This window comes from Scophthalmus maximus, chromosome 21 (assembly GCF_022379125.1).
Source record: "Scophthalmus maximus strain ysfricsl-2021 chromosome 21, ASM2237912v1, whole genome shotgun sequence".
NCBI classification, from domain to species: domain Eukaryota; kingdom Metazoa; phylum Chordata; class Actinopteri; order Pleuronectiformes; family Scophthalmidae; genus Scophthalmus; species Scophthalmus maximus.
The window spans coordinates 13,123,684-13,148,339 of record NC_061535.1 but is presented as its reverse complement, the minus strand read 5'-3'; the positions used below and the strand labels follow the sequence as shown (position 1 = coordinate 13,148,339).

General features: G+C 46.3%; 1 protein-coding gene across 3 annotated transcripts in view; it reads right to left on the bottom strand.

Annotated features, from left to right (window-relative positions):
* Nucleotides 1-24,656, bottom strand: part of LOC118291008 (dipeptidyl aminopeptidase-like protein 6) — a 153,191-nt gene that overhangs the window by 21,988 nt on the left and 106,547 nt on the right. For all 3 annotated transcript variants that reach the window (XM_035618858.2, XM_035618860.2, XM_035618859.2), the window contains 6 exons: nucleotides 22,824-22,938; nucleotides 18,026-18,124; nucleotides 5,954-6,048; nucleotides 5,423-5,497; nucleotides 3,797-3,849; nucleotides 2,404-2,485 (listed from right to left, as the gene is read on the bottom strand). In XM_035618858.2, the coding sequence (XP_035474751.1) occupies nucleotides 2,404-2,485; nucleotides 3,797-3,849; nucleotides 5,423-5,497; nucleotides 5,954-6,048; nucleotides 18,026-18,124; nucleotides 22,824-22,938 (519 nt within the window). The remainder of the gene's footprint in view (nucleotides 1-2,403; nucleotides 2,486-3,796; nucleotides 3,850-5,422; nucleotides 5,498-5,953; nucleotides 6,049-18,025; nucleotides 18,125-22,823; nucleotides 22,939-24,656) is intronic.

Sequence of the window (24,656 nt, the reverse complement as noted above, 5' to 3'; positions counted from 1 at the left end):
CAACGCGGTAATTATCATACCTTAGCATGCTAACATACTGTAGTGTCGTTGTTAGCTTGTTAGCATACGGATGTTGACATTTAGTCTGCGTGCGTAAACGTAAATTTCTGGATAACTTCACAGAAGGACAACACTTTATTTCTGGAGTACTTGTTTAATATTAGTTATAAGTCTGATTTAGTCGCTAATTGGCCAACGTTAGCCTCAAACAATGCTACAAAGCAAGAGTTCCCCACCATTTTGAATCACAGAATACACACTGTACTCCTGCGGGATTTGGACACGGCCTTTGTAACAGTTTGTCTCTTTCCCTTTAAGTCCTCCTCACATTCACAAAGTTTCTTTAATGTAATTCAAGGGTTAGGCCTCCTGAGGCCCAGCGTCTATTCTCTGGATGCGGTGAATTTGTGTCAACCACATGCTGAAGACTCGGCCGCCTACAGGGAGTGGGAATAAAGAAACTCCTATTCACTGGGGGATTCACTTTCCACAACAACAATAACAAAAAGAAATTTGTGTTTTGCATACCTAACAAATATACAGACATGGCTGGACAGCTGCGTGTGTGAGTTTCAATATGGGCCATGTACTGAATTGCGCTTTGGACGATTTAATCAAGTGCACGAGGGATTTGGAGACGGGAAAACAGGTTTGACGGATTCATGCACATTGGATGTCTAATCAGACACGTGCCTCGGCTGTGCCGGCTTGTTTTATCTGACGGACGGCTCTCACTTCCACCTTCACCTCCTCGACAGAGGGCGTCTGAATCTTCAGGGAGGGCAGCTGCTGCTTTGTCGAGTTTCCGCGGCAAACGCAACTCTGCCCGCTCGAGGTAACGCCCGCTTCCGCGCGAATGGTGGGAAACTCCGGGGCTACATCCATCTAGCGTCTGTGTTAATTAATCCGCTGATGAGATAACAGGTAATTAATAGCATTGTGCTGCAGGATGTAATCACTTACAGTCTGTCTGCCCCGCGCACCAACAGACTGGAGCTCATTAATGCTCTGACAAGTTTCGACTGTGTGACGATGGAGGCGGAGGATGAGTCATCTCGGAAGGGTTGCGAAAGGACCGGTTGCTTCTTGAGATTCAAGCGACAGCGTTTAATTTGAATTTTGTTTACGGGAGTACGTCAGTGATTCATTGGGAGTCTTCGCACCCCGAGGGACAAAAGAGTCTTCACGCTCTGTTTTAAGGACACAGAACTTATTCCAAAGTCAATGACTGGAATAAAATTAGGATTGGTCCAGCTGCACGAGAGCCCTGCTCTGTCTGAATTTGAACGCCGAAACGTGGCGTTTCCTCACTCGCAAGATCCCATAGTCCACTGTGCAGTGGGTCAATCGGTGAATGTAACGGGGCACTCAGGTGATCCTGGTCAGCTCGTGATTCGGAGAAATGTGACATGACCATGTCGTGTTTATCAGGTATGTGTGTTCAGGGGGTTATGGATTAACGGGTCAATCTATCACCTGAAGTGGAACACTGGAGGAGGTAAATAATGGTAATCAGGCTTGAAGTTGCCTGTTTGCCAGTTGTCAATTTTGCGTTTAAGTGAAACAAACAACCTCAGGCGACTTGTCCCTCTGCCATCCTGAGATGTGTGACAAAGAGCACCTGAATGCACCGTTAGTTCCGGGATCTGTGATGTTGTCTCACTCGGGGAGGAGCAGTAGGTTCAGAAGGGCCTTGACGTCTTCTACACGACCCACCTATCTGGGCTTAAAGGGATTTGGCGTCTGCACAGAGACTGACATTGGCATCAGCACGTAACTGGAAAACGCAAACAAACACAGGAAACCTTCAAGCATCTCCAATCCCTATTTTTTTATGATAATGCTGGATCAAATCACTACTTGTACTTTGAAAGGAGTAAAAAAACCAACAGACATCTTTTGTTGCTCCCTTAAGCTCCACGCTGCATTTTAGCATCTTTCTGTTTATTGTTTTGATTTTACGAGCGGCAACTTTACTGCTTCGGTTTCGTCTCGCTTCCCCCTCATCAATGTCATCCCCCCAGCTGCCTTCCGCTGAAAAGCCTCCGCGCGCTTCCTGCCCGGAAACCACGTGACAAGAGTGACAAGTGTAGCGGACGAATCGCAAAACAGAACTAAACAGAGAACATTGTAATCCATCACATGGGGACAAGCAAAAATCCTAATGAACGTGGAAACCAGACAAGTCTGGGTGGGGGGATTGGGCCTAGAATTTGGTGCTACGGCCCTGGACACGGACAAATATTTTTCGGCCATTGTCCCGAGTTCTTGCCTGAAAAGAGCTTTGGTCTGGCCAGTTATGCAAGCTGTGTGAGTAAGTTGTTTTTTATTTTATTTAAGACAGTAGCATTGTTCAGTAGACAGATATGAGTCGGTGACATTGAGGGGAATCGCAGCTCTCACCAGTTGCTGACCCTGGGGTCCCCAGCCTGCGTACTGCAGCTGAGCATTCCGCACCTCCGGAGGGTTCAAGTTCCACGTCTCCCTGTGGTTACACGGGCGAAGAGAAAAGAACAGAATGCCATCAGATTGCGAAGCACGTACACACACAATGACCAAGCGGCGTGCCTCAAGCCTCTCTGCGGCGGGAGAACAAGTGTAGCGGCACATCGGAGAACAAAAAGGGTTTTAAGTGTACCTATAAATACCGACGGCAACGGTAACGGTGTCACCGCGCCTCATTGGGGAAAGTGCTGCGCGGTGCGGGGCTGCGGAATTAGAGGTGCCACCGCCTCTATGTCTTTGTCTGGAGCCGAGGATGAATGAGGTCATCAGCTGAGGTGGGGGTTTTTTTTCTTTTTGGCACATAACCACTGGGCGGCAGCACGTACTGTATGTAGATTTGAGAGGGAAAGATGCTGACGGTGCCTTCACGCTGTGACCTGGTGTTGGCAGCTTCTTTAAAAGGGAAATCAGCGAGGTGTCTACATAGAGTACAGGACGAGCTTTTAACAGTGTTGTCTTGGCTCCTGACTTATACCCAATCATTCAGCGGCTGCTTCGCCCGATGCTAATCTCTCCGGCTCTGTAAACGTATTATTTAGGAAAAAAGTGAGTTTAATTAAATTCAAAGAAAATGCCACGTTATGATGAATTCTCTTATGTAAACTCAGATAAGACAGTCTACGGCTTTCGTATCGCCTCTTAGATCATTAATTTTATGCATACGGAACACATTTCTTTTAGTTTACATCTTTGTTATTTTAACTTTTTAACCTTCTGTATTTGATGAGCTGATTGTCTTTTTTGAGCCGCGTTGTTTTTCATTTGCATTTGACTTTGTCCTTTCTCCGCAAAGCTCTTCGCGACCTTGTTAAGAAGAGAAGTGCCGTCTAAATTAATGAGTACGGAGGTAAATTGCAACTAAGAAAGAGCCACGCTTCACTAATGGATGCTCCTTTCTGGAGACATGTGACTATTCAGCCCTGACAAGACGGGAGATTGACATCCCAGAGAGCCTTGAGGATAACGGTATCATTAAGAGCGTTTCACAGATTTGTCTTTGAGCACAACTTAACAAGTCTGTCTGCTGGGCCTCCTCTCTAATCAGCTGGCTTTGCATCTCATTGTGTCTGTGAGTCTCTTGTTATGAGGTTATCTGAGGGGATGAGGACGTGAGATCAGTAGATGTTGTGTGCGATTCGAGCCGTCGGTGCTTTGTGGGCGGTGGGCGTGTGAGGACGGGAGGGGAGTGAATCTCTTGTATAGAGTCACGGGGCAGTGAGGGTCAGGTGAGATGTTGCAGGACGAGATAATGAGGCAGAGCGTGAAGCGACCTGGTGCCGCCTATACTCACGGAGTCTCCAGGCTGCAGATGATGTAGAACGCCGTGTAGGAATGCTGGTACACCTGGAAGTGGGGGAAAGGAAATCACATCAGGGAAGCGGTGCAGTCACAGGTGAAGCAGCAACTTTAAATGTCCAACCAGAGAGAACAGAGAGAACATTATTATGCTTTTTCCGCATTTTCCCTTTCCTCTAGTGTGTTTTTTGTGTATGTAAAATTTCCAGCTAGCCCGGGTAGAGCGAGAGCGAGAGAACTTCCTACACGCGCTGGAGGCGGTCGGCCAATCACAACTGAGTGGAGCCAGCGGGCCAATCAGAGCAGACCGGGCTTCATCGGGAGGGAGGGGCCTTAAAGAAACAGAAGCCAAATCCAAGTGTTTCAGACAGACGTTGGAAAGAGGAGCTGCAGGAATGTACCGTCTGTCGAAACTGATGTGTTTACTGAACATTAAAGCGGGTAAACCTTCTCAAGTAATAACCCAAATTAAAACTATGAACCTTTAAATGAGCAGAATATGTCACCTTTAAGTTGCTCTTTAATTCGTATAAAAATCTGTGTTACTGTGATCTGATACGGACTGGACGCCTTTAATATGCCGTACACGTGGAGCGATCCGCAGCATTTCTGTCAGTCAAACTAATCTTAACTTTTTATCATCAGTTATTGACTTATTTATGTTGTTTTTCTTCCTTTTATTCTATGCTTGCTACTGAGGCGGCATTTGTGAACAGTGCAGGAACACATTAAGTCGCGGCCCCCTAGAGACACATTCACATTCGAAGGGTGCACGGCTTACGTGTTGGTATGCAAACACTATATTTATTATGGACAGCCCGCGATCCAATACGCGTGTTGCACTGTAGAGGCGGAAGCTGCGTGCGAATGTGCATCCGTGAGTGTGTGCGACTGCGACAGTGCAGCGAGCGTAAAGGGGGGAAACGACTGTCATCTATCAAGGAGACGGAGCTTCGGGTTGGAATAATAAATGCAAACACATGCAGTACAGCACACGAGGATATCTCTCTGGCGTGTCGTCCAATTTTCCATTCATCTCCAGCAATAACACCGAGGATATATCTCCGCCGGCATCCGTCATGCACGCCGACCACTGGCAAACCGAGTCTCCGCGGCGACCCGGCGGTGGCGCGGTACGATGTAAACACACAGGCATCAGTCAGGAGGGGTGATTCAATATACGACATCCACCTACGTTAGGAGCCGGAATGGTTTGGGGGTCGCTGGCAGAGCTGATGCAGTTATGGGACACTTCACATGGAAGTGCACAGAAGAATGACAGAAATTCGCAGCCAATACTTCCTGTTTCCTGCTGTCGACCTCATCCCGCTCCTCCGCGCGGCGCCGGGGGGGGGGTTTGTTTGTTTGTGTTCCCGCGGCCCCTCGGTTCAGTTCCCCTCGGCTGTGCTGGCCCCCGCGCTGCCATTGCTGACAGGCAGCGGCGTGCGACAGGCATTCACACCCCGCCATGATTGCTTTCCCCTCCCTCCCCCCCCCTTTGCCTTCGCTTCACTACGAGCCCATAACCACAGTCACACTCGTCCCCCCCGGTGGAGGCAGCTGACATATTTAGCTGTCAGCCTGCTAATTCAAAAAACAAGCAAACAAATGAGAAGCTCACCGGTGCGACGTTGTAGGCCAGCAGCACATGCTTCATGTCGGGCGACACCTCGTACTTGCTGGCCTTGTACATTTCCTGAGAGGCAGACGCAGATGTGAGAAGGGGAGAGAGAGAGAGAGACGAAAAAAAAAAAACACAAGACAAAAAGATGAGACCTTTAACCATGCGTGGAATTCTTTTTTCCATTAAACCGCTCATTAAAAGACTGCGTTTGACGGATTGCTCGGCTCCGCGGTTGCATTAATCTTCGCACCAGGGCTTGGCCATCTGATGGCGGACATAATGTTGTGTGCCGTCGCCGCGGCGACCGCTGACGCCGCTCCATCTCCATCTCAACGTTTCCACCGCGCAACCAAGGCCCCGAGTGTTAAACTATGCATGTTCACATTCCACAGTAATAATGGATCATTTCATTAAGCTTTGTGCTAGAAAGAAAGAAGAAAGCTTTGATTTGCTGACATTGTGAGGAAAGTTTCTAATTGAATTCCTGGTCAATTCTTTCGTGCTGTAGGTAAAGAAGAGAAGACTTACAAACTTCTTGTTGTGAACCAAGACGGTCTTTTCATCGGCGTCGACGTCGTACTTGACGACATCGCCGTCACGATTGCGGTACAGCAGCTCATTACCTGTAAGAAAATAGAAGAGATAGATCTGTGACTAAAACCATCTATAAAACGGCAACAAATGACCCTTTTACTCTACACGAGTCCCGGGAGAAAAAGGACAAAGAGACGGCGCGATCCCCTTGATCTGAATTCAAAGTTCAGCCCGTGGGTCGGACACACTTCACACAAAAGCATGAATTAAGCTGCTTACACAGAAAAGCCTTTGACACTGGCCAATGAACAAATGGAACTCGGCGACATGCGATATTGAGAGATTGAAACCATTATTACACGACTAATTGAGTTATTAATCCGCCCCCCCCCCGAGATCTGATTAGTGATATCGCAGGTGGATTTCCTGCACAAGCAGAATATTTAATAACAATTTTATTTTCTACAGATTCAAATTCTCAAAATTCAAAATTTTCAACCTTTGAAATGTTACATAACAGCTGCAGGCATCCAATCCAATGTTATTATCTGTCCTTACTCTTGACAACGTAATCAAATTTCAGGCGATGCTACAGTTTATTACTTATTTTTAATATCAAAAGCATATTGAATAAGGTTGATTTCATTCAGCTTGTGTCTTTCAGCAATCAGAAGAGTTCAACTTCATCAACAGATTTCCAACAGGTCACTCAACGGCATGAATGAAGGGAAAAGCTCTCTCGCAACGGCAAGAACACTTTGGTATGAGATCTAAAGATAAATATGAAACATTTTATCTGAAGGTGTGTCTGACAACTTTCAAACAACCTCTTTTGTTTGAACCCAACCATTTCTTTTCAAACAAGCTAAACTACTGCAACGTGATTGACTCGAGTGTTTCGTGCTCTAGATCGATTATTTCAAACATTGAATAGCTTTGAGTGTCCACTCGTTGTCGTAGGTATTCACTCGTGAAGACTGGGTTTGTTGTTAAAAAGGAATAAACTTTGCAGCATGAGGAGCAGAGAGCTGGCGGTCGGAGGGAGGGCGAGTCATTTTGAAGCTGAGAAAAATGGGGGGGGGGGGGGGGATCGATCCGAGGCATTTCACAAACATTGGGCAAAGCCAACAATTTTGAAAAACAAAAGAAAGAAAGAAAGTAGTGGTGCACCGAGCAAACCGACATCAAACAGATTGGCCGAAGACAACATCAGCAGCAGTCGATGAAAGAAACATTGCGAGAGCTGTGAAGAAAAACCCTAAAAAAAACCTCTTTGGCTGACATCATCCTCCGACCTCCACTAGGGCAGGAGAGAAGGAATCACAAATCCACACCTTCGAAGACAACGTCGAGAGCAGATATATAGAGGGTTAAAGACCAAGGTGTGTATGGACTGAGGAGATCAACATGAACCTCTGACGAAGTGACGTAAAGGCCAAAGTGTGGAGCAACACAAAGCTCCGGGACGACCTGGCAGGAGGAGAACCAATTCAGAAGTCTACGGAAACATTTTGTCCCTCAATTGACCAGTTCAGAGAAATTCACTGAGCTAACGCATACACTGTGAGGAAAGGGGGAACGTTGCAAGCTGCTCAAGACAAATCATCGGACCTTATATCAACAAAGCAGCAGTTCACCTCTTGAAGACGAGGCTGAAAGAAGAGAAACAAACTTGAATTGATTACGATATCGCGAGCGACGGTTATGCAACCAAATATTTGAATGTTGCTTCCTTCAACATCCATTATCTACAACCCTATAATCCATCCATCCGTTATCTATAACCCTATAATCCATGCATCCATTATCTACAACCCTATATTCCATCCATCCGTTATCTATAACCCTATAATCCATCCATCCATTATCTACAACCCTATATTCCATCCATCCATTATCTATAACCCTATAACCCACCCATCCGTTCTCTATAACCCTATAATCCATCCATCCATTATCTACAACCCTATATTCCATCCATCCGTTATCTATAACCCTATAATCCATCCATCCGTTATCTATAACCCTATATTCCATCCATCCGTTATCTATAACCCTATATTCCATCCATCCGTTATCTATATCCCTATAACCCACCCATCCGTTATCTACAACCCTATATTCCATCCATCCGTTATCTATAACCCTATAACCCACCCATCCGTTATCTATAACCCTATAATCCATCCATCCGTTATCTACAACCCTATATTCCATCCATCCATTATCTATAACCCTATAATCCCTCCATCTGTTATCTACAACCCTATAATCCATCCATCCATTATCTATAACCCACCCATCCGTTATCTATAACCCTATAGTCCATCCATCCATTATCTATAACCCTTTATCCTTTAAGGGTCGCGAAGGGGATGGCAGCCAATCCCAGCGGACACTGGGTGGGAGACGGGTTACACCCTGGACCCAATTCACGTAAGACTCACTCACGAAGTTCGATTGAGTACGTGTCTGTTGAGATTCTCATTCGTCCAGGTCGTCGTTAGCCAAAAGGCGTAGACTCGGGAGCGACTGGACTTTTCTCGCCTCTTGTCTACGAGGCTTCTTCAGAACCTCGGTTGCTCCAGATTCAAGGCCTTTGGATGATTAAGAACGTAGGTTTTCTTTTTCAGGTCCTTTAAAGGGCAGTGAGCGATTTTGGAGAACGGGAGAGCGTTAACCACGAGGCCAGAAGCCCCGAGTCGTAGCGTTTGTCGCTAGCACGTCTCTAAGGGTTTCGGGGAGTGATGTGCAATTTACAGAGCCAGGGCTACACACGTAGAACCGACGGCTAGCGGACCGCGAGGATATATTCGCGGAATTTTTCCAAAGCGTGTGTTGGATTCAAATCGCCTCCTGTCCAACACAAGAGAGCGATGTTGCCTTCAGAGAGGGGGAACTTTTCATCCTCCGACTCTGAGGATTAAGTAAAGTGCTCCAGGGTTTTGACCCGCTGTCGGCAAAAATAAGGCACTGCCTTCATTATATCTGAATACGAGAGCTACAAAAACCCCTTGAAGGGAGCCATTACGAACCAGACGGACAGAAGTTCACACAGCTCCCCATCCATCAGGCCCTTTATCAGGGGGAAGGAGAAGTTAAACACGGCGCGACCGGCCCCTCGTTCACCTCCAACCTATCCGCGCTCCCCCCGTGTCTTATTGCCTCGGCGATCCGTACGGGCACACGGGCAGCCACGCCGCTCGGCGAGGTAATTAGAGCCCGGAGATTGTCATGCAGAGTGCGCCGCGCTATCTGCTGGCACATCTAATTGTCCATTAGAGGTGACGGAATTACCATCACAATGGCTTTTAATTCAGAACGTGCTTGGGGGAGCACTTTCAGACGTTTCCTTTTTTTTTTTTTTTTTAGATGGCCAAACGCTTTTGTCTCCTTTTGAGAAAAACCACTGGAATACTAACTAAGAGCACAGAATGGACTGCGTGGAAATCATTGTGCCGCTGCTCCCACCATGATCCATTATTTCGGTTTGACTCCATTCGGCGTCTTGATAAACGGTCTACTTTCATATATATATATATATATATATATATATAGGAAATTGTAATTGCAGACGCTGGTGCTCCGACTGGGGGGAAAAGGAAAAAGAAAGATAATAATGGAGATAAATCAGTGGTCCGGGGGGGTGGGGGGGATTGGCAGGACTTTTAATTTCCGCTCCTTGTGACTTACTCTGTTTTCACGTGGCGGGCGGCCTTCATTTCAAACCCAGAGAACTGCGTCGCGTCTTCAAGGAACCCTTTACATCTTTATCCCTCGCCGAAACCCCCCCCCCCGCTGATCGTCTCTTTTACATCTCAGATCTTCCAGATGCTTCCCTTTATACCTGCCCTTCCATCCATCCCTTGCTCCAGATATCGTTGTCAAGAAGACACTTTGGTCACGCCGCCTTAGTTTACGCGGAACCAAAGACTCCAGCATAATGTGTGTGTGTGTGTGTGCGATTTAAGATAACGTGCCAACGTGCGACACATCAGGGGCGGCGTCCCCGTCCCACAGCTTGATCCGGCTCTGTGACCATGTCCACTGCCGCCATAGAGGCGGGACGACGATGTCCATGTTCATTCCCTTCACACGGCGCAGCAAGGCTTAGATGCCCTCCCCCCTCTCGCCCCTCGCTCTCCTCTTCCTTCCGCCCGCACCTTCAGTTGTTGTTGCGTTAGCCTAGGGCACCGGTTCCTCCTCTGATCCATACCTTTTCCATGGCAGTGTGTCTTATTAATACAAGCCTGCTGCCCCCGGGCGCAGGCCTAACGCAGCCCCGGTCCAGGGAGGACGGATGGGAGGATGGGAGGAGGATGGGAGGAGGATGGGAGGCAGAGATACCGGGCGACACACTCGAGTGAGACAGAGGAAAATGAGAGAGGAGAAGCCAATGCGACAGTTTTGATATCATATTCGATTCATCTGCAATGGACTATAGAATATGTCGTGTCCCCTTTTTTCTTATTTTCAGGGTCTCTGTCCACCGTTTTTGTCAGTTATGAAAACACTGATCTAAGAACAGAGACGATCATGAGGGTTTTGACCACACACACCAGCCGACGAAGAACACCACGAGCCACCGCAGGACCTCTCGTCATTTGGTGATCGAAGGGCGAAACGATTCGAGCAAAATGTCTTTGATTGCCGACGAGTTATTCTGGTTAGATGATTATTAATAAAAACTTTTGAGATTGGGAGGAGTTCTTTGTTTGCACTCGGTAAGAAATGATGTTCTTGTCACAACTCCGTAATTACGCCGACTCATAAATCCATGTGGGCTGGCAACAACAACAAAAAAGACATTACCAACTAATAAATTGATATAATCTAGTTCATTGGGATGTAACAAATTAAAGTGAGCTCATTTAAACCGTCATTGATAACCTTTCAAAAAACTACAGACAACATGTGACGGCCGACTCAGGAAGTGAGTCTGTAATCTGTGATGAATGTCTACAACAGAGTTTCTTCCTGCATTTGATATCTTCCGACATTTTCAAAAAAGCAACGCAAGGGTGTAACTCTGGTTTCAGAGTCAGACAGAAAAGTCAATTGCCATAAATACTGGTATGAAAATGCTACAGTATGAGAAGATCTGCATAGTAACCGTACCTGGACTCCACCGTTTCAGCCACCTGATACTTTCTGTGATGAACCTTCAGCCAATTCTTTTTTGCTTGTAGAAAACTTTCTGCACAACATTAACTAAAGATCTACAATATGGATTGAAATATTTTGCATTATTCATCGACAGAAGCTTTTTTTTCCAGCTGCAAACAGCTCCCCCCCCCACATAAAAAAAACCAAAGTACTTGCTGTGGCACTGACTGGATTCATTGTGCCGTATAAGCTCCATGATAAGGAAACAAAAATAAAAAATCCCTTTCTGCCTCGTGTGCAATATGACAGCTCAATTAAAAAGACAGAACAGCGCGGAAGAGTCCAGTTGTTACCACGCGGAGGAAAAAATGGACTCTACGGAGTGAAGTTACTTTCCGCTGCACTGCAATCAATAAGAGTAAGGGCCTTTTCCTTTTTTTTTTATTATTAATCTACTTCTTTCGCAGTCTCCCACGTCTGTTCGCGCTCCGCGGCTTGAAGAAACAGCTGCATTCACGTCGGCGCGCTTTGTACATCGCTCGAGAGGGAAAAAAACGCGTCTGTCTCGCCCCGCGCCAGGTGATTTCCCCGAACAGTTTGCAGGAGGAGGGGACGACGCGGACGACGCGGACGCTCGCTCTCCCACCTCGGGCGCGATGGAAAAGAGATAAGGGAGGAAATGGAAAGGCTACTTTAAATGAACCCCTCACCTCCGACGCCCTCACCTCCGCCGTCGTGCATCACCTGTCCGAGGCGGCCCACCGCGCGGTGTCTGGGTAAAGGTGTTGTTGTGAGCTGCGCGGGGAACCGAGGTCAAGTTTCGGGGATGGAAGGGGATTTTTTTTTCCTCCACTTGTCCCGTTGCAGGCCCCCCCCCCCCCGAGGTCGCGACGTTGATGACTGGGTCCGATAAGAGCGACGGACGCTGCCGGGTCGGCTGAATAAAAGTCTCCCGAGCGGTAACAAGGTCTTAAATCTCTGCCCACCCGTTGACTTAGATACGCAGAAGAAAAATGATAGGTTGGTAAAACCCTTAAATCAAAGTTTTAATTAAAAAAAAAATCTACAGAGAATACAGAGAATGTTGTTTTTTTTAGGGGGATCTGGATCTTAAATAACCTCTGTGAGCTCGACACTTTGTTTAACCCCCCCCCCCACTCTCAGCACAATATAGCCTCAAAATCGTTCATTATGAAAACATACATAGTTAATCCAACGACGGATATTTGGGCGGTGTTAAAATGTTCAGAAAAAAACTATTTTGATCAAATGTCCTGGTTTTGCACCGGCTCCCTCCAAGGGAAGCTTGAGGACGGTTTCAGTACATCTTACTGAATTATTACTAGGAATTGTGATTCATTTATTTATGTATTTTTATGAAATACTTTAAAAAGAAGAGGTGTTCAAAATATTCAAAACGGTCGAGAGTGTTCCCCAATTAGTTTTGTTTAGTTAACAAGTGCTTAAAATAAGTGCTCTTATAAGGAAATAGACCCAGAAGAGTAAAAAATACAGTAAAATGATAAACAATTGCTATATATGACGGAGAATTCGGGCCATTGGATGAAAAAATAAATAAAAATGCGGGGGTGGGGGATATTCAGAGAAAAAAACAACAGAATTTTTGACATTTAAGTCGTAAATTAGCGAGAAAACAAATTCGGATATTCTGTGAGAATAAAGTCGCAAATCTATGATAAAAAAAAAGGCGTGTTTTGTTTTCACGTCGATTTACCACTTTAATCTCAAGAGAATATCCGAGTTTGTTTCCTCGTAAACCTGCCACTTTAATGTCAGAATATTCTGTGTTTCTTTCTCGGAAGGAAGCACGCAGTGACTCTTGACATGGCGCCATATAAACAGGTCAGCAGCAAACCGCCGCACAATGGAACTAACGATTATCGCCGCCTGGATAATAAGCGTACGGTAAATAACACAGGCGGCCCAGCGAGTCTGCACCCGGAGGAGACGGCAAAAAAAGGCGCCGCGCGAGGTAACGATGGAACAATAAACCCGGCCGAGATTTGCGGAAAATAAAAGTTTATGCCCCGGCAACACGGGTCCATTAAAGAAGCATCAACGAGAGATCAACCTTTAAACAGGCAGCGGAAAACATCTGTCGTGCGAAAAGCGATGGAGGGCACAAACAGCCATTTATTTGCAATGCTGGCGATGAAAAAACATTTTCATTTGGTGTAAAATGACCCAAATCCATAATCAGAAACACACTATAACTTAGCGTATGCCAGTATTATGATCTTAACATGCTGCACAAAGTAAATGCGAGGTCCCTCTAAGTATACTGCGCCTGAAAGCAGCTCATAAGAGAATATCATAAACTCGATTCCCTCTCCCCGTAACCTCGGCCGCGATCAATCCCGAGGAACGACCAAGCGTTTGCCGATTGGACTCCGCTGCCTCGCAGGTCGACGATCACTCCATCGGCGTATCTGTCGGGCGCTTTTGCCGCTGCCGCTCCCGTATCGCTGATGTTTGAGTTGAGGAAAAGATGGGAAAAATGTTTAGAATACGGGCAAATAATGAAATAAAAGATTATAATCTAGGTGAAAACCACAAAACAGAATGAGCCTGAATGAGCCCCCGCTGCGGACGACCAAAGTGAGAAATGATTTAGTCTCCTCGCGTCTGCAATCAAGTTCCCATTGTGAAACAGCCTTTCTCATGGAAAATAATTTCCATCTTTCTCTCATCGTTCAAAGCGGCAGCTCAGGCTGATGAAAGACTTCACTCCTTTATTCGATCTTGTGCCCAGAGAAGAAAGTAAACACAGAAAAACAAAGGGATAAAATGAAGCAGAGAGCCCGAAGGCTGTATTCTCGGGACTGACCAGCAGAGGGCGACTCCGCCAGTTGTTTCTACAGAAGTCTACGAGGAAGCGACTCTACTTCTCCCTTGACTTATAACGTCGGTGAACCTTTTTCCCCGAGGAGTTCACGGTTCAATCTCTAGTTTCCAGTCTTCTCTCCAATAAAACATGATGTTCATTTCAAAAATAGTGTGGTCCCGGATGCAGCGCGATTGACAGCTGGTGCCGTCCAATGGGTGCGGCACCCCCACCCCCCAGGTCCTTTGTCTAGTTGTCGTCACGGTGGGTTTGCCACTTTGTTCTGGCTCGTGAAAATTATGAAAGAAAGCGACACGATGTACAGTAATCAAGACGAGAATCATAAGGGCGCGTTTGGTTTCCTCTTCGTCGCTGGAAGAGAGGGAGGAAGGTCTAATCGCCATTTTTCCGGGAAAGATTCCCGAGGTGGCATCGCTGTTCTCGGAGGTTTTGTCGTTGAGAAGTCGGATGAAAGACGAGCGGCGGCTCGTCAGATGGCGGCTTGTTGTTTCGCAGGCGCGGAGCTGAGAGACCAGCGATCTGAAGGAACCTCATCATTCTGAAGTCTGTTCTGCGTCGGATGATGTTGTTTTCTTCTTCCTCGTCATCGTCATCGCCTCCCCGATGGGATTAAGACCCCGAACGACATCCGTATGTTGTGACAGCTCGTTTCTGTCAAAAGAATTCTCTTCTTCGGCCTCACGCAGGCAGAGATGTGAGCGTCCTTTCAGATTAAAAATCAGTCCGCGTGAATATTTACAGCTGCTGCCTCCTGTAGCGCTGCCGTTTGACAAAGTCTGATTATCTGCGACGCGTCAGGGAAACTGGATACGTAACAGTTTGGTGTGTGTGTGTGTGTGCGCGCGCACATGTGTGTATGCGGTCTAATTTCGGTGCGTCTCATCGGTTGAGATGAAGACTCGTCGGAAAGAGGAAAAAACTCTGTAAACGGGCGACATTTCAACGCCATTACTGGCGTGGCGTCACGAGAGCGGAGCTGCGAGAAGTCAATAAGGGAGAGAGACGACTCGCTAATCTCCTCCGAGGTGATCGCTCTGCGGAAACGTCCGAGATGAGAGCTTGTGCATCATTTCAGAAACAAGGCAATTCCACACACACACACACACACACACACACACACACACACACACACACACACACACACACACACACACACACACACACACACACACACACACACACACACACACACACACACACACACACACACACACACACACACACACACACACACACACACACACGCGACGACAGTCCCTCTCAAAGTCACGGCGGTGGCACTTCAGGTTGGTCGCCAGCGGTCGAGCGCTTTATAAATGGCCCCCCCCCCCAATTTAACAAAACATCAGCGAGACGAGCGGCGTCCCCGGGGGCGGCGGCGAACAACAAGAGGAATGCAGCCATTTCAGCGGAGGGAGCAGCTGCACCGTGTGTCCCACAGGGCCGACGTCACCTTGGCGCGGCGAGAACGATGTCGACGCCTGCGATTCAGATGTAGTGTTTGGGGGGGGGGGCGCCAAACAGGCATATGTGAGACTTCAGCGGTGACCTGACCTGCGAGACTCAAAGTGTCCGAACGCGATCAGGATACCGATCTAGAGAGCGCTGATGATGAAGTTGACTTTACTGGACACGAAAACACACAATAATTACCACCACTAGGAAACAATGATTTTAAATAGAGAAGCACGTTTAAGGAGGACAAAAGTACATGAGGGGGAAAATAAAATTTGATATATTAAGATATATTAATTAAAAAGACTAAGTTTGACCAACACACAGAATAAACATCGATTTGCAAAAATATCGTCCCGCAACGAAGGCGGTTCGTCGCTTCAGCTGCCAATTGAAAATGATGACGTGGCTTCTTCTTTCAGAGTGAAGCATCTGTCATTTTGCAAACTCGCAGAGAAATCTTGACCGTAGACTCCATACGTACCTTTTAGAGTTCTCTTACGAGCGTCGCCACAAAACCACAGTGTTGTCGAACTTTAACTTCATGAAAGAAACAAAATAATGTTGGTACAGTAGGAGCCGCTTCTGACTCTCACGCTTCGCCTAATGTGAAAGGGAAACTCCGGAGTTCACGTCTGGAAACATCCTGAGACTGGTTGATTAGATGATGTAGATATAGATATAGATATATATATATATATATATATATAAATATAGATAGATAGATCTATATAGATATAGATATAGATATGTATAGATATATAGATAGATATAGACATATATAAATATATATAGATAGATATAGATATATATAAACATAGATAGATATAGATATATATCTATCTAAGTTAATACTGTTGGACGGGACATGATGAAGCAATTTTTCTTGGTATAAAAAGTGGAATAAATGATCATTAAGGATGCTTGGGGCTATAATGGGTCTCTCTGCAGGGAATTGATTGAGAGGTGGAGGGAGCGAGTGGGGGGGGGAACAACATTAAGCCGAAGGTAAATTAGGTTTTAAAAAAAGAATTCAATCACAGCCCCCCCACTCAGGGAAAAAAAAGAAGCCACTATTACAAATCCTACGCCCCGGTCCTGAGAGCGAGCAGCGGGTGGGCGGAGCTCTGGGTCCAGTTAAAAAATGACTCACACACACTAACAAAGACGAAATAATCCTCCTCCTCCTCCTCCTGTTCCCTCTCCGTCTCTCTCTCTCTCTCCTCCTCGTCGGCCGTGTTCTAATGACACACTAAAAATATGCCTCCGCATCCAAAGTGGCTTTTTGTCAACGGCACAAAACAGGCGGAGATGAAAGGGCGGATGACGAGGCGTCGTGCGTATGGATCATTACAAAGCGCCTCTCTTTTCTTTGTGCATGAGGAATTATCACTCAGAGGTTCAAGGGGACACTGTGAATAACACGTTATGATGTTATTATATCATGATATAATGATCGTACATGATGAGAGCCGCGGCAGCTAATCCATTAGTAATCGACTACTAAATTAATCACCAACTATTTTGATAATCGATTAATCGCTTCAAGTAGTTTTTATGAAAAAAAAAGAGGCAAAATTCTCTGATTTCTTCTTCTTCAATATGAATATTCTCTGGTTTCTTTGCTCCTCTGTGACAGTGAACCGGACGCTGTGATTATTTTTTCGCTGAGGCGGGATCAAGTCGCCCTTTTTGATACGAGACATAGTAAAGACTCTCCTGACGTTGGCTCCCTGCGGCGGCGCTGCCACGGTTTACACTGTCACAGCCCGGCTATAAAAAAAATAAATAAAATCATAACAACAAGCATCTGAAATTGGCGGCGATGAATTGTCACAACAGCGCAGCAGCATCCGCTGCACGCGGCCGTTGATCGAGGAAGAATGAGGGTTGTGGTTTCATGTAATTGGGCGACTATTGAAGCATATGGATTACATGGTAGGGAGGAATGTCAGACGGCAAGGACACACACACACACACACACACACACACACACACGAAAGATCATGCACAGGCTGAGCCCCCGGAGGGACGTGGCGCTGTACCTATTTGTGTTTGGTCACTATGTATTCGTGACACAGCGCGCCTCCCCTCCGCGAGGCGTCGGATCAGACCGGCGGCGCAGATTTGTGTTGTTGCCGCGACACCTTTTTTTTTTTTAAAAAGAAAATTCCATTTTCTTTTCGGCTTCTTTGCGCAGCGGCACATCTGCTCTTCAGTACCTCAGATACCGGCGGAACCACAGATGTCAAATTCTCCCCGCCCCCCCAGTGTAACTTTGCGGTGACCCTGCTCGACTCTGATTGGTCCGGGAGTAGTAATGGGGATTCTTAACTGTCCAGTCAGGTCAATACGAAGCTCTCTGTGTGTTGCAGATGGGACGTTATCACCATTTTAAAGATGCATGGGGCAAATTGAATCAACCAGGGGGTAAATTAAGTTCCTCAAAGCCCTGAAATACTTAATTATGAAGGTGTTGGCACGACAAGTTGCCTGTTTGGACGGAAAGAAATGGAAAAAAAACATGAAACCCAGATGTTCCATAGAGGCCAGGTGTGTCCAATATTTCCTTTGTCCGCCCATTGTGTGCGTGAGGACACTGTACTTTAACACAGCCTCAGTTGGACGGGATTACTCACTGCTGATCCATTTGGCGTGGGGGTCGTGGACCTTGAAGTCTCTCCTGAAGAGGTCTCCGACGGTCACCTTGCCCTTGAGAGCCAGACGGTCGTCTTCGCCTGCACAGAGAGGAAACACGGGAGGAAAATGAACATGAGCCGCCTCCGCGTGCAGCAATTACAGGGGACTCCCTCGACTGACGAAGCGCTTACAGATGAAACGCTCCGCAGCTATCCAAGAGGGAAAGCGCTGTGGGTGAAATAGCGGCAGACACATGGCGTGTATCAGACGTACGGACAGATGCAGGTAAACGTGTGAAGATATTATTTATATGTGCGCACGGCAACTTGACAGATTCTTGCTGGGTGGAAAAGGCACATCTAATATAGTAAAATATGGTTGAAACGGGAAAAAATGTAACCACGGCAACAAAGGCGAAAGCCAAAATCTGAGGGAATATTTAATGTTCAACACACTTTGAACCCCGGCCGCGTCTCCACAACTCATTCCTGCAGGTTGCAACTCTTTTTCCACTTTTCAAAGAGTAAAGAGCTGAGACAGAGAAACGTAAAAAAATAATCTTCATAATAACAGTCTTAACCTCCCCGGGGGCCTTCGACGAGGAGCGGAGCGTCTTCCGATCGTCAGAGCAGACACGTGCGTGTTTACAGCCGCCGCGTCCGCGCAACTCATCCCGGCTCAATTTCATCCATCAATGCTCAATCGTATCATCGCCCGCACCCGAAAAATATGACTCATTTCACCTCCGTACGCATTCTGGGAGGATAAAAAAACCCCATATATATATATATATAAAACTATTTTTTACGAGTGTCCTTTGTTTCCAGTCCGAGCGAACTCAATTTGAAGTTTTTGTTTCGCTTTAGCGGCGACACATAAAATGCTTTGAGGTTTTCAATCTCCGGCGCAGGCGACCTCCGACGAAGACGCGGTGTGCAGTTGATGGACACGCTGTTCGTTTCTATGGCGATCAGAGCCGTGATGTCAACGTCCATGTCGCAGCTGCCATTTTCTGTGTACGGTAACATCTATTTTCCGTCTTGTCAGTATACACACACAAGAGAGGGAAAAAGAAAAGGTGAGTAAAAGAGGGACAGGCGCTTCTGCATCGCAGAATGGTATACAGATATATTCCGTGGTGACCAAGGTTATTAAATTCCCTTTTCGAGGAAACAGCGGAACATAACATAAATATATTCATAACGGCTACGAGCCATGTGAGATGGCGGAAGGGGAAGGGGCAGTGAAAGCAGCGGCAGGAACAAGCCGTGACCGCTATGACCGCGCACGTCGGATTATTAATTCAAATGTTGTGTCATTTATTTTCGGAGAAAAAAATTCCTGGGTGTTGTAGAGCCTCGGCATCGGCAGCCGGACTAAAAGCGCCTATTGGAATCCTGAATAATGAAAATGTTTTTTCGTTTTTTTTTGGGCTGAAACCCAAAACAGCGGCTGGTGCTGGAGTCGAACATAATAAATAAAAGCTTATTAATACAAGCTCCTGTACCACATGCATATATCTTCATTCATACAGAAGACAGGTGAAATTCAACATTCTTTGAGCGACGGCGACGATATTGCACCTGTCACATCGTCAGGTCAGTGACAGAAAATGGCTTTTTTCTGCCAAAGTCCAGCAGAGGAGCGTTTCTGTCCACTAATCAAAGTGTTGTGAAATTGCGAGAGACATAACAGCGACTCGCATCGTTCCTCCCGATATGCACGATCAGCGTGTGATATTGTGCCAAACAGACGGACAGACTTCGACTGATCCCTCGGCTCCTCTGTGATTTCACCACGGGGGACAGAAACACCTTTGAAGGCATCTGCTCGGCGCGTCGCTTTGTCTTTTTTTTTTTTTCGAGTGTGTGATTATCGGCGTGTATAGGCCGCGGGTGCAACGCAGTAGTGCACACACGTCGCGGCCTCCATCAGATGAGGGAGGTTTAGCAGGGGATATTTAAATACTGAATTCATAAGTCGTGATTAGCATAAATAACCCACTTGATAATCAATCATGAAAATAGTCGGTGATTATGTCAGTAATCGATTACTAATTGATTAACTGTTGCGGCTCCAATAAAAGTCCGTCAGTGCAAAATTAAAGTGGTTGTGATGCAACACAGTCAAAGTTGGATGCAGACGATAAGAAATCAGGGATATTAATATGATGCAATTAATGGCATATCCCACAATATGATCAGTATTAGAATACAAAGCATGCAAACGTACTCGTAGACCATTAACTGTATATAAAAAATGGACGTATGAGTGAAGCCAATGCGCGAGTGCCCGACGCCTGTGTTCTCCGGAATGACCAGCAGAGGGCGGCTCCACTGGTTCTTCGTACACAAGTCTATGAGAAGAGGACTTTATCTAATTACAACGTCAGTAAACTATTCCCACGGGGAGTTCCCTCAAAATATGGCCACTTCTGGTTCCAAAAAGGAAAAGATGGCGCTGGCAAAAATGCGAAAAAAACTCGAGGCTTCAAAACGTGCCGCTCACAAACCGGTGGGTGACGTCACGGCGCGTTGCCACTCGAGTAAAACCCCGTCGCTGAACGCAACTGATGGTGGAGCGGATTTTTTATTTTTGGTTTCCCGAGTATCTTGAGAAACTGGTTTCCGCGCAATAGTCCGTAAATGTTCAACGTACGAAACATCCCAGTTCTTTTCCAAAGGCCGCGCAAATATCTGCGTGTTTGTTTCCCCTTCTTTGAAATAAGCTTAATCTTCCTGTTTTTTGATTTAATATCTGAAATTTGAAAGAGAAACACAAACGGCCTTGAGATCTTGTGTGCTGTGTCAATTCTCCCTTTTCAAAGAGGCTTTAACATTGATTCACAGCAGCCAAGGTTTTTCATCATATATCATTTTTTGAGTTATGAAAATAAAAAGGGGAGAAGTAGGGCGTTTCAGATGATGTTCCACCATTTACTAAATTGGTTTTGATTGTAGGACACTTGTACATGTTAAATTGTTCCCATACCATGATAACGAATAATAATCACCTTAAGCTGTGTCAGGGGGTGGATCCTTTTTTTTTTACTCTCCAAGTGAGGAAATATAATATTCAAAGTTCAAATAAGCCAGTTGTAATTTATAGGCTACATTTTTTTTTTTCATACTCTTGAAGATGGAGTCGTCACTAAGAGCCACTCAAAACAAATGGTCGGGGTCAAAGTTGTCACATTGACATTTAGGTTGGATTGATTCGCAATGTCTCACCGGCACTTCGAGTGACACACGGGTAAGTATTTGACATTAACAGTTGCCGGTGGTCTTTGAGTTTATTATACAGCCTACGACATCGAAATACTAAAGTCAGTCTAACATTACGAATAGAAAAAGATATCCATATCCAAATGTTGAGCTAAGGAACCTAAACTATAGTTTAAAGTAAAAAAAACAAAACAAATGTTTGTCTTAGTTGAACCTGATCTGGATCACATTTCTGTGAAAATGAATCGTCATCACTAAAAACAGGTCGTCGGAGCATTCGCAGCATTTGTATGCTAAACACAAACGTGTTTAAGAGTGAACTTTAGACCTTAACTTTACTGAAAGGTAAAACCAAAATAAGTTTCCACTTTGCCGAATCGAAGGGGTTTAATTAACAGACCCCCCCCAGGAGCGATAACCCACAGAAGGGGTAAAATCAACTATCTGCACAAACAAACTTCTGTCCTTGAGGGATGATTTATGGAGCTGCAGCATCCTGCAGCTCATCTGAGCGGCTTCAAGACGCCTAATTAATCCACGGCAACTTCCAGAACTGGATTTTATGCAGTCGGAACACGTTCTAATATCCCCAAAGTATCTAAAATACAAATAGTATAAAAAGCGCTCTTCTTCAACAAACCCGGAGACCTCAGAGTTGTGGAAGAGTAGTTCCGTTTGAGCACACGGGGCAGGGAGGCGCCAGGACGGACGAGGGGCCAGGTGCGACCCGGAGCCTCCGCCTGCCCGGCCCCCCGCCGGCCCCCCTTGTTGGGCAGCGGCACATGAAACAGCTCGACCTGATCCGTGTCCACAACAAACGCCGCGGGACGGGAACGGGTCGTTTTAGGCCTCGCTGCTTTGACACCTGCTCTCGCGCCGAGGTCTTCGCCGGGCAGAAGATAAAAAATGAAGAGACACACACACACACACACACACACACACACACACACACACACACACACACACACACACACACACACACACACACACACACACACACACACACACACACACACACACACACACACACACACACACACACACACACACACACACACCTAGCGTGAGCTAGGAGAGGGAAGGGGTCTAAGCGAAGGAGGCAGATGGGAAACTGCATTCGCAAAGGAGGCGGTGTCGCGCGGGCCGACTTCAATAAGGTTTACTGACCTTCAATAAACGTGGCCGTTACAGCAAGAGTGCCCATGTGGAAGTTAACGGTGACATTACTGTGGGTGACACTGCAAATATTGCACGAGAGCACAGACCTGCAGCCAAGGACAGACTCTCTCACACACACACACACACACACACACACACACACACACACACACACACACACACACACACACACACACACACACACACACACACACACACACACACACACACACACACACACACACACACACACACACACACACACACACACACACACACCCACACACACACTACGCTTTTGCACCGTTCGCGCTGAGATTGATTGCGAAACCTAATGGGCATGTCAGTGCATAATAATGGCCGTGTAAACAGAGCAGAGTGTATGGTGTTGTGGCCCCTCCCCCGCCGCGGGTACCTGGTGTCAACAGGATGACGGAGGTGACGATCAGCGAGCAGATGACCAGAATGACAAGAAGGGCGATCGCTATTCCCTTCCAGTTCCTCTGCGGAGGGTTGCTGCCCACCAGCTCCTACGGGGAGGGAGAGGCAGAGAGAGAGGGGGGGGGGGGGGGGGGGGGGGGGAGACATTGTCAGAAACAATAACACAGGAATCGGGGAGCAATTTATCGAAAATGAGGACAAAATGACACAAAACTTGAAATTTGAAAAGGACTTTAACGTGGGGATGTGATAAAGAAGCATAAGAAATCAGAGGAAGTACAAATGGCAAACTGGTGAATAGAAAGGGGGGGGGGTTGTCAGTCAAGGACGAACGTGAGTCAGAGTCGCAGCAGCCAGCAGGAGGAGGAGGAGGAGGAGGGCGAGAATTCCTAATGAGCCGAGCATCGGCGGCCATCAACCACAAAACGAATGTGACAGATAAAAATGGAGCCCGAGACACGGTGGTGAATTGCACACTTGCAACAGCACAGGGAGGAGCTCTGGGGTCGGGGGGGGGGGGGGGGGGCACACGAGTCAGAGTTATGAGCAACCTTGAGGCTCTTTTTCTTTTCTCTCTCTTTCTTTTGGTCTGACAACAAATGAACTTGTTGCAGTCAAACGGAAATAAAGAGAGTGAACCCAGCTCTACCGCAAGACATAGAATGAGAACGATAGTTGGTGGGGGAAGCAGCTGAAGGCTCCTTGTTCATGCCCAAATCAAACGATGTGCCGGGGAATATGCAATTTGACAGATTGCAATGTGCCAGCAGGTGGCGGAAAAAATCTGATGAGCACACAGTTGTCACAATAAGTGAAGAGACATTCAAGACGGTCCAGTCAGCGGCTACAGGACGACACGATGCCCTCCACACTTGGGGTTTAGCGCCATGTCGATGTATTCAGCCTCACTGATTGACTGATAAAAGTTTAGCATTTTCCTTGATTTGAGATCAAATTATTTTAGCCTGTTTGGTTATCATAACGACAATGAATATGAAGTATTAGTAAAAGACAAATGCAGCCATTTTGGAAAATGTCCAGCTAGCTAGCTCGCGCAGTCTATTTAGTCCCCATATCTAATAAAGTTGTTAGCAAACAACTTCTTTCTGACAAATCCAGCTAACATTCATTAGCATTCACAAGTTGTAATTCCAGTCACCCTGACAAGTTTACGATGAATAATCACTCTACTCTTTAGCGGCTTTGGCCACAGCTTTGCTCTGATAAGATGACTGCACAAACTCCAAACTTGCAGTTTAGGGTGTAGGTATGTATCTAGCCTATCATAAAGATAATAAATATTTATTTTGCTAACAAGGTAACTGTGCTAGAGTGCAAAGAATAAAAAACGCAACCATCTGAGTGCAGGTCTAGCTAGCTAGCATGTAACGTAGCCCATCTTGCTTACGTAGCCATAAGCTTGTCATAGGGCGTCATTAGGTGTTAGCAAACAACTATTAGCAAACAATTTCCTTCTGAAAAATTCTGCTAACATTCGGTTGCTTCCACACGTTGTGTTTCTAGTCTCTTGACAGGTTTAACACGAATAATCACTTAAGCTCTTTAGCTACTTTAGCCACACTTTTGGTCTCCACCAAGTTTTGAGGCAAATATCCAGGTCTTCCTGCAACAGCGAAAAAAAGAAAGAAATCAGGACAGAAATCTTAGGCTAAAGTCGACACAAGCTCACAAAGACTGGACAGTTTTAAAGAATGGAAAAAAACAAACATTGCCCAGGTCTGATGAACACTCAATCGGTCCAAACTTGCCTTGTGTCAACAGTCCAGGCCTCCAGGCCCGTGGTAAT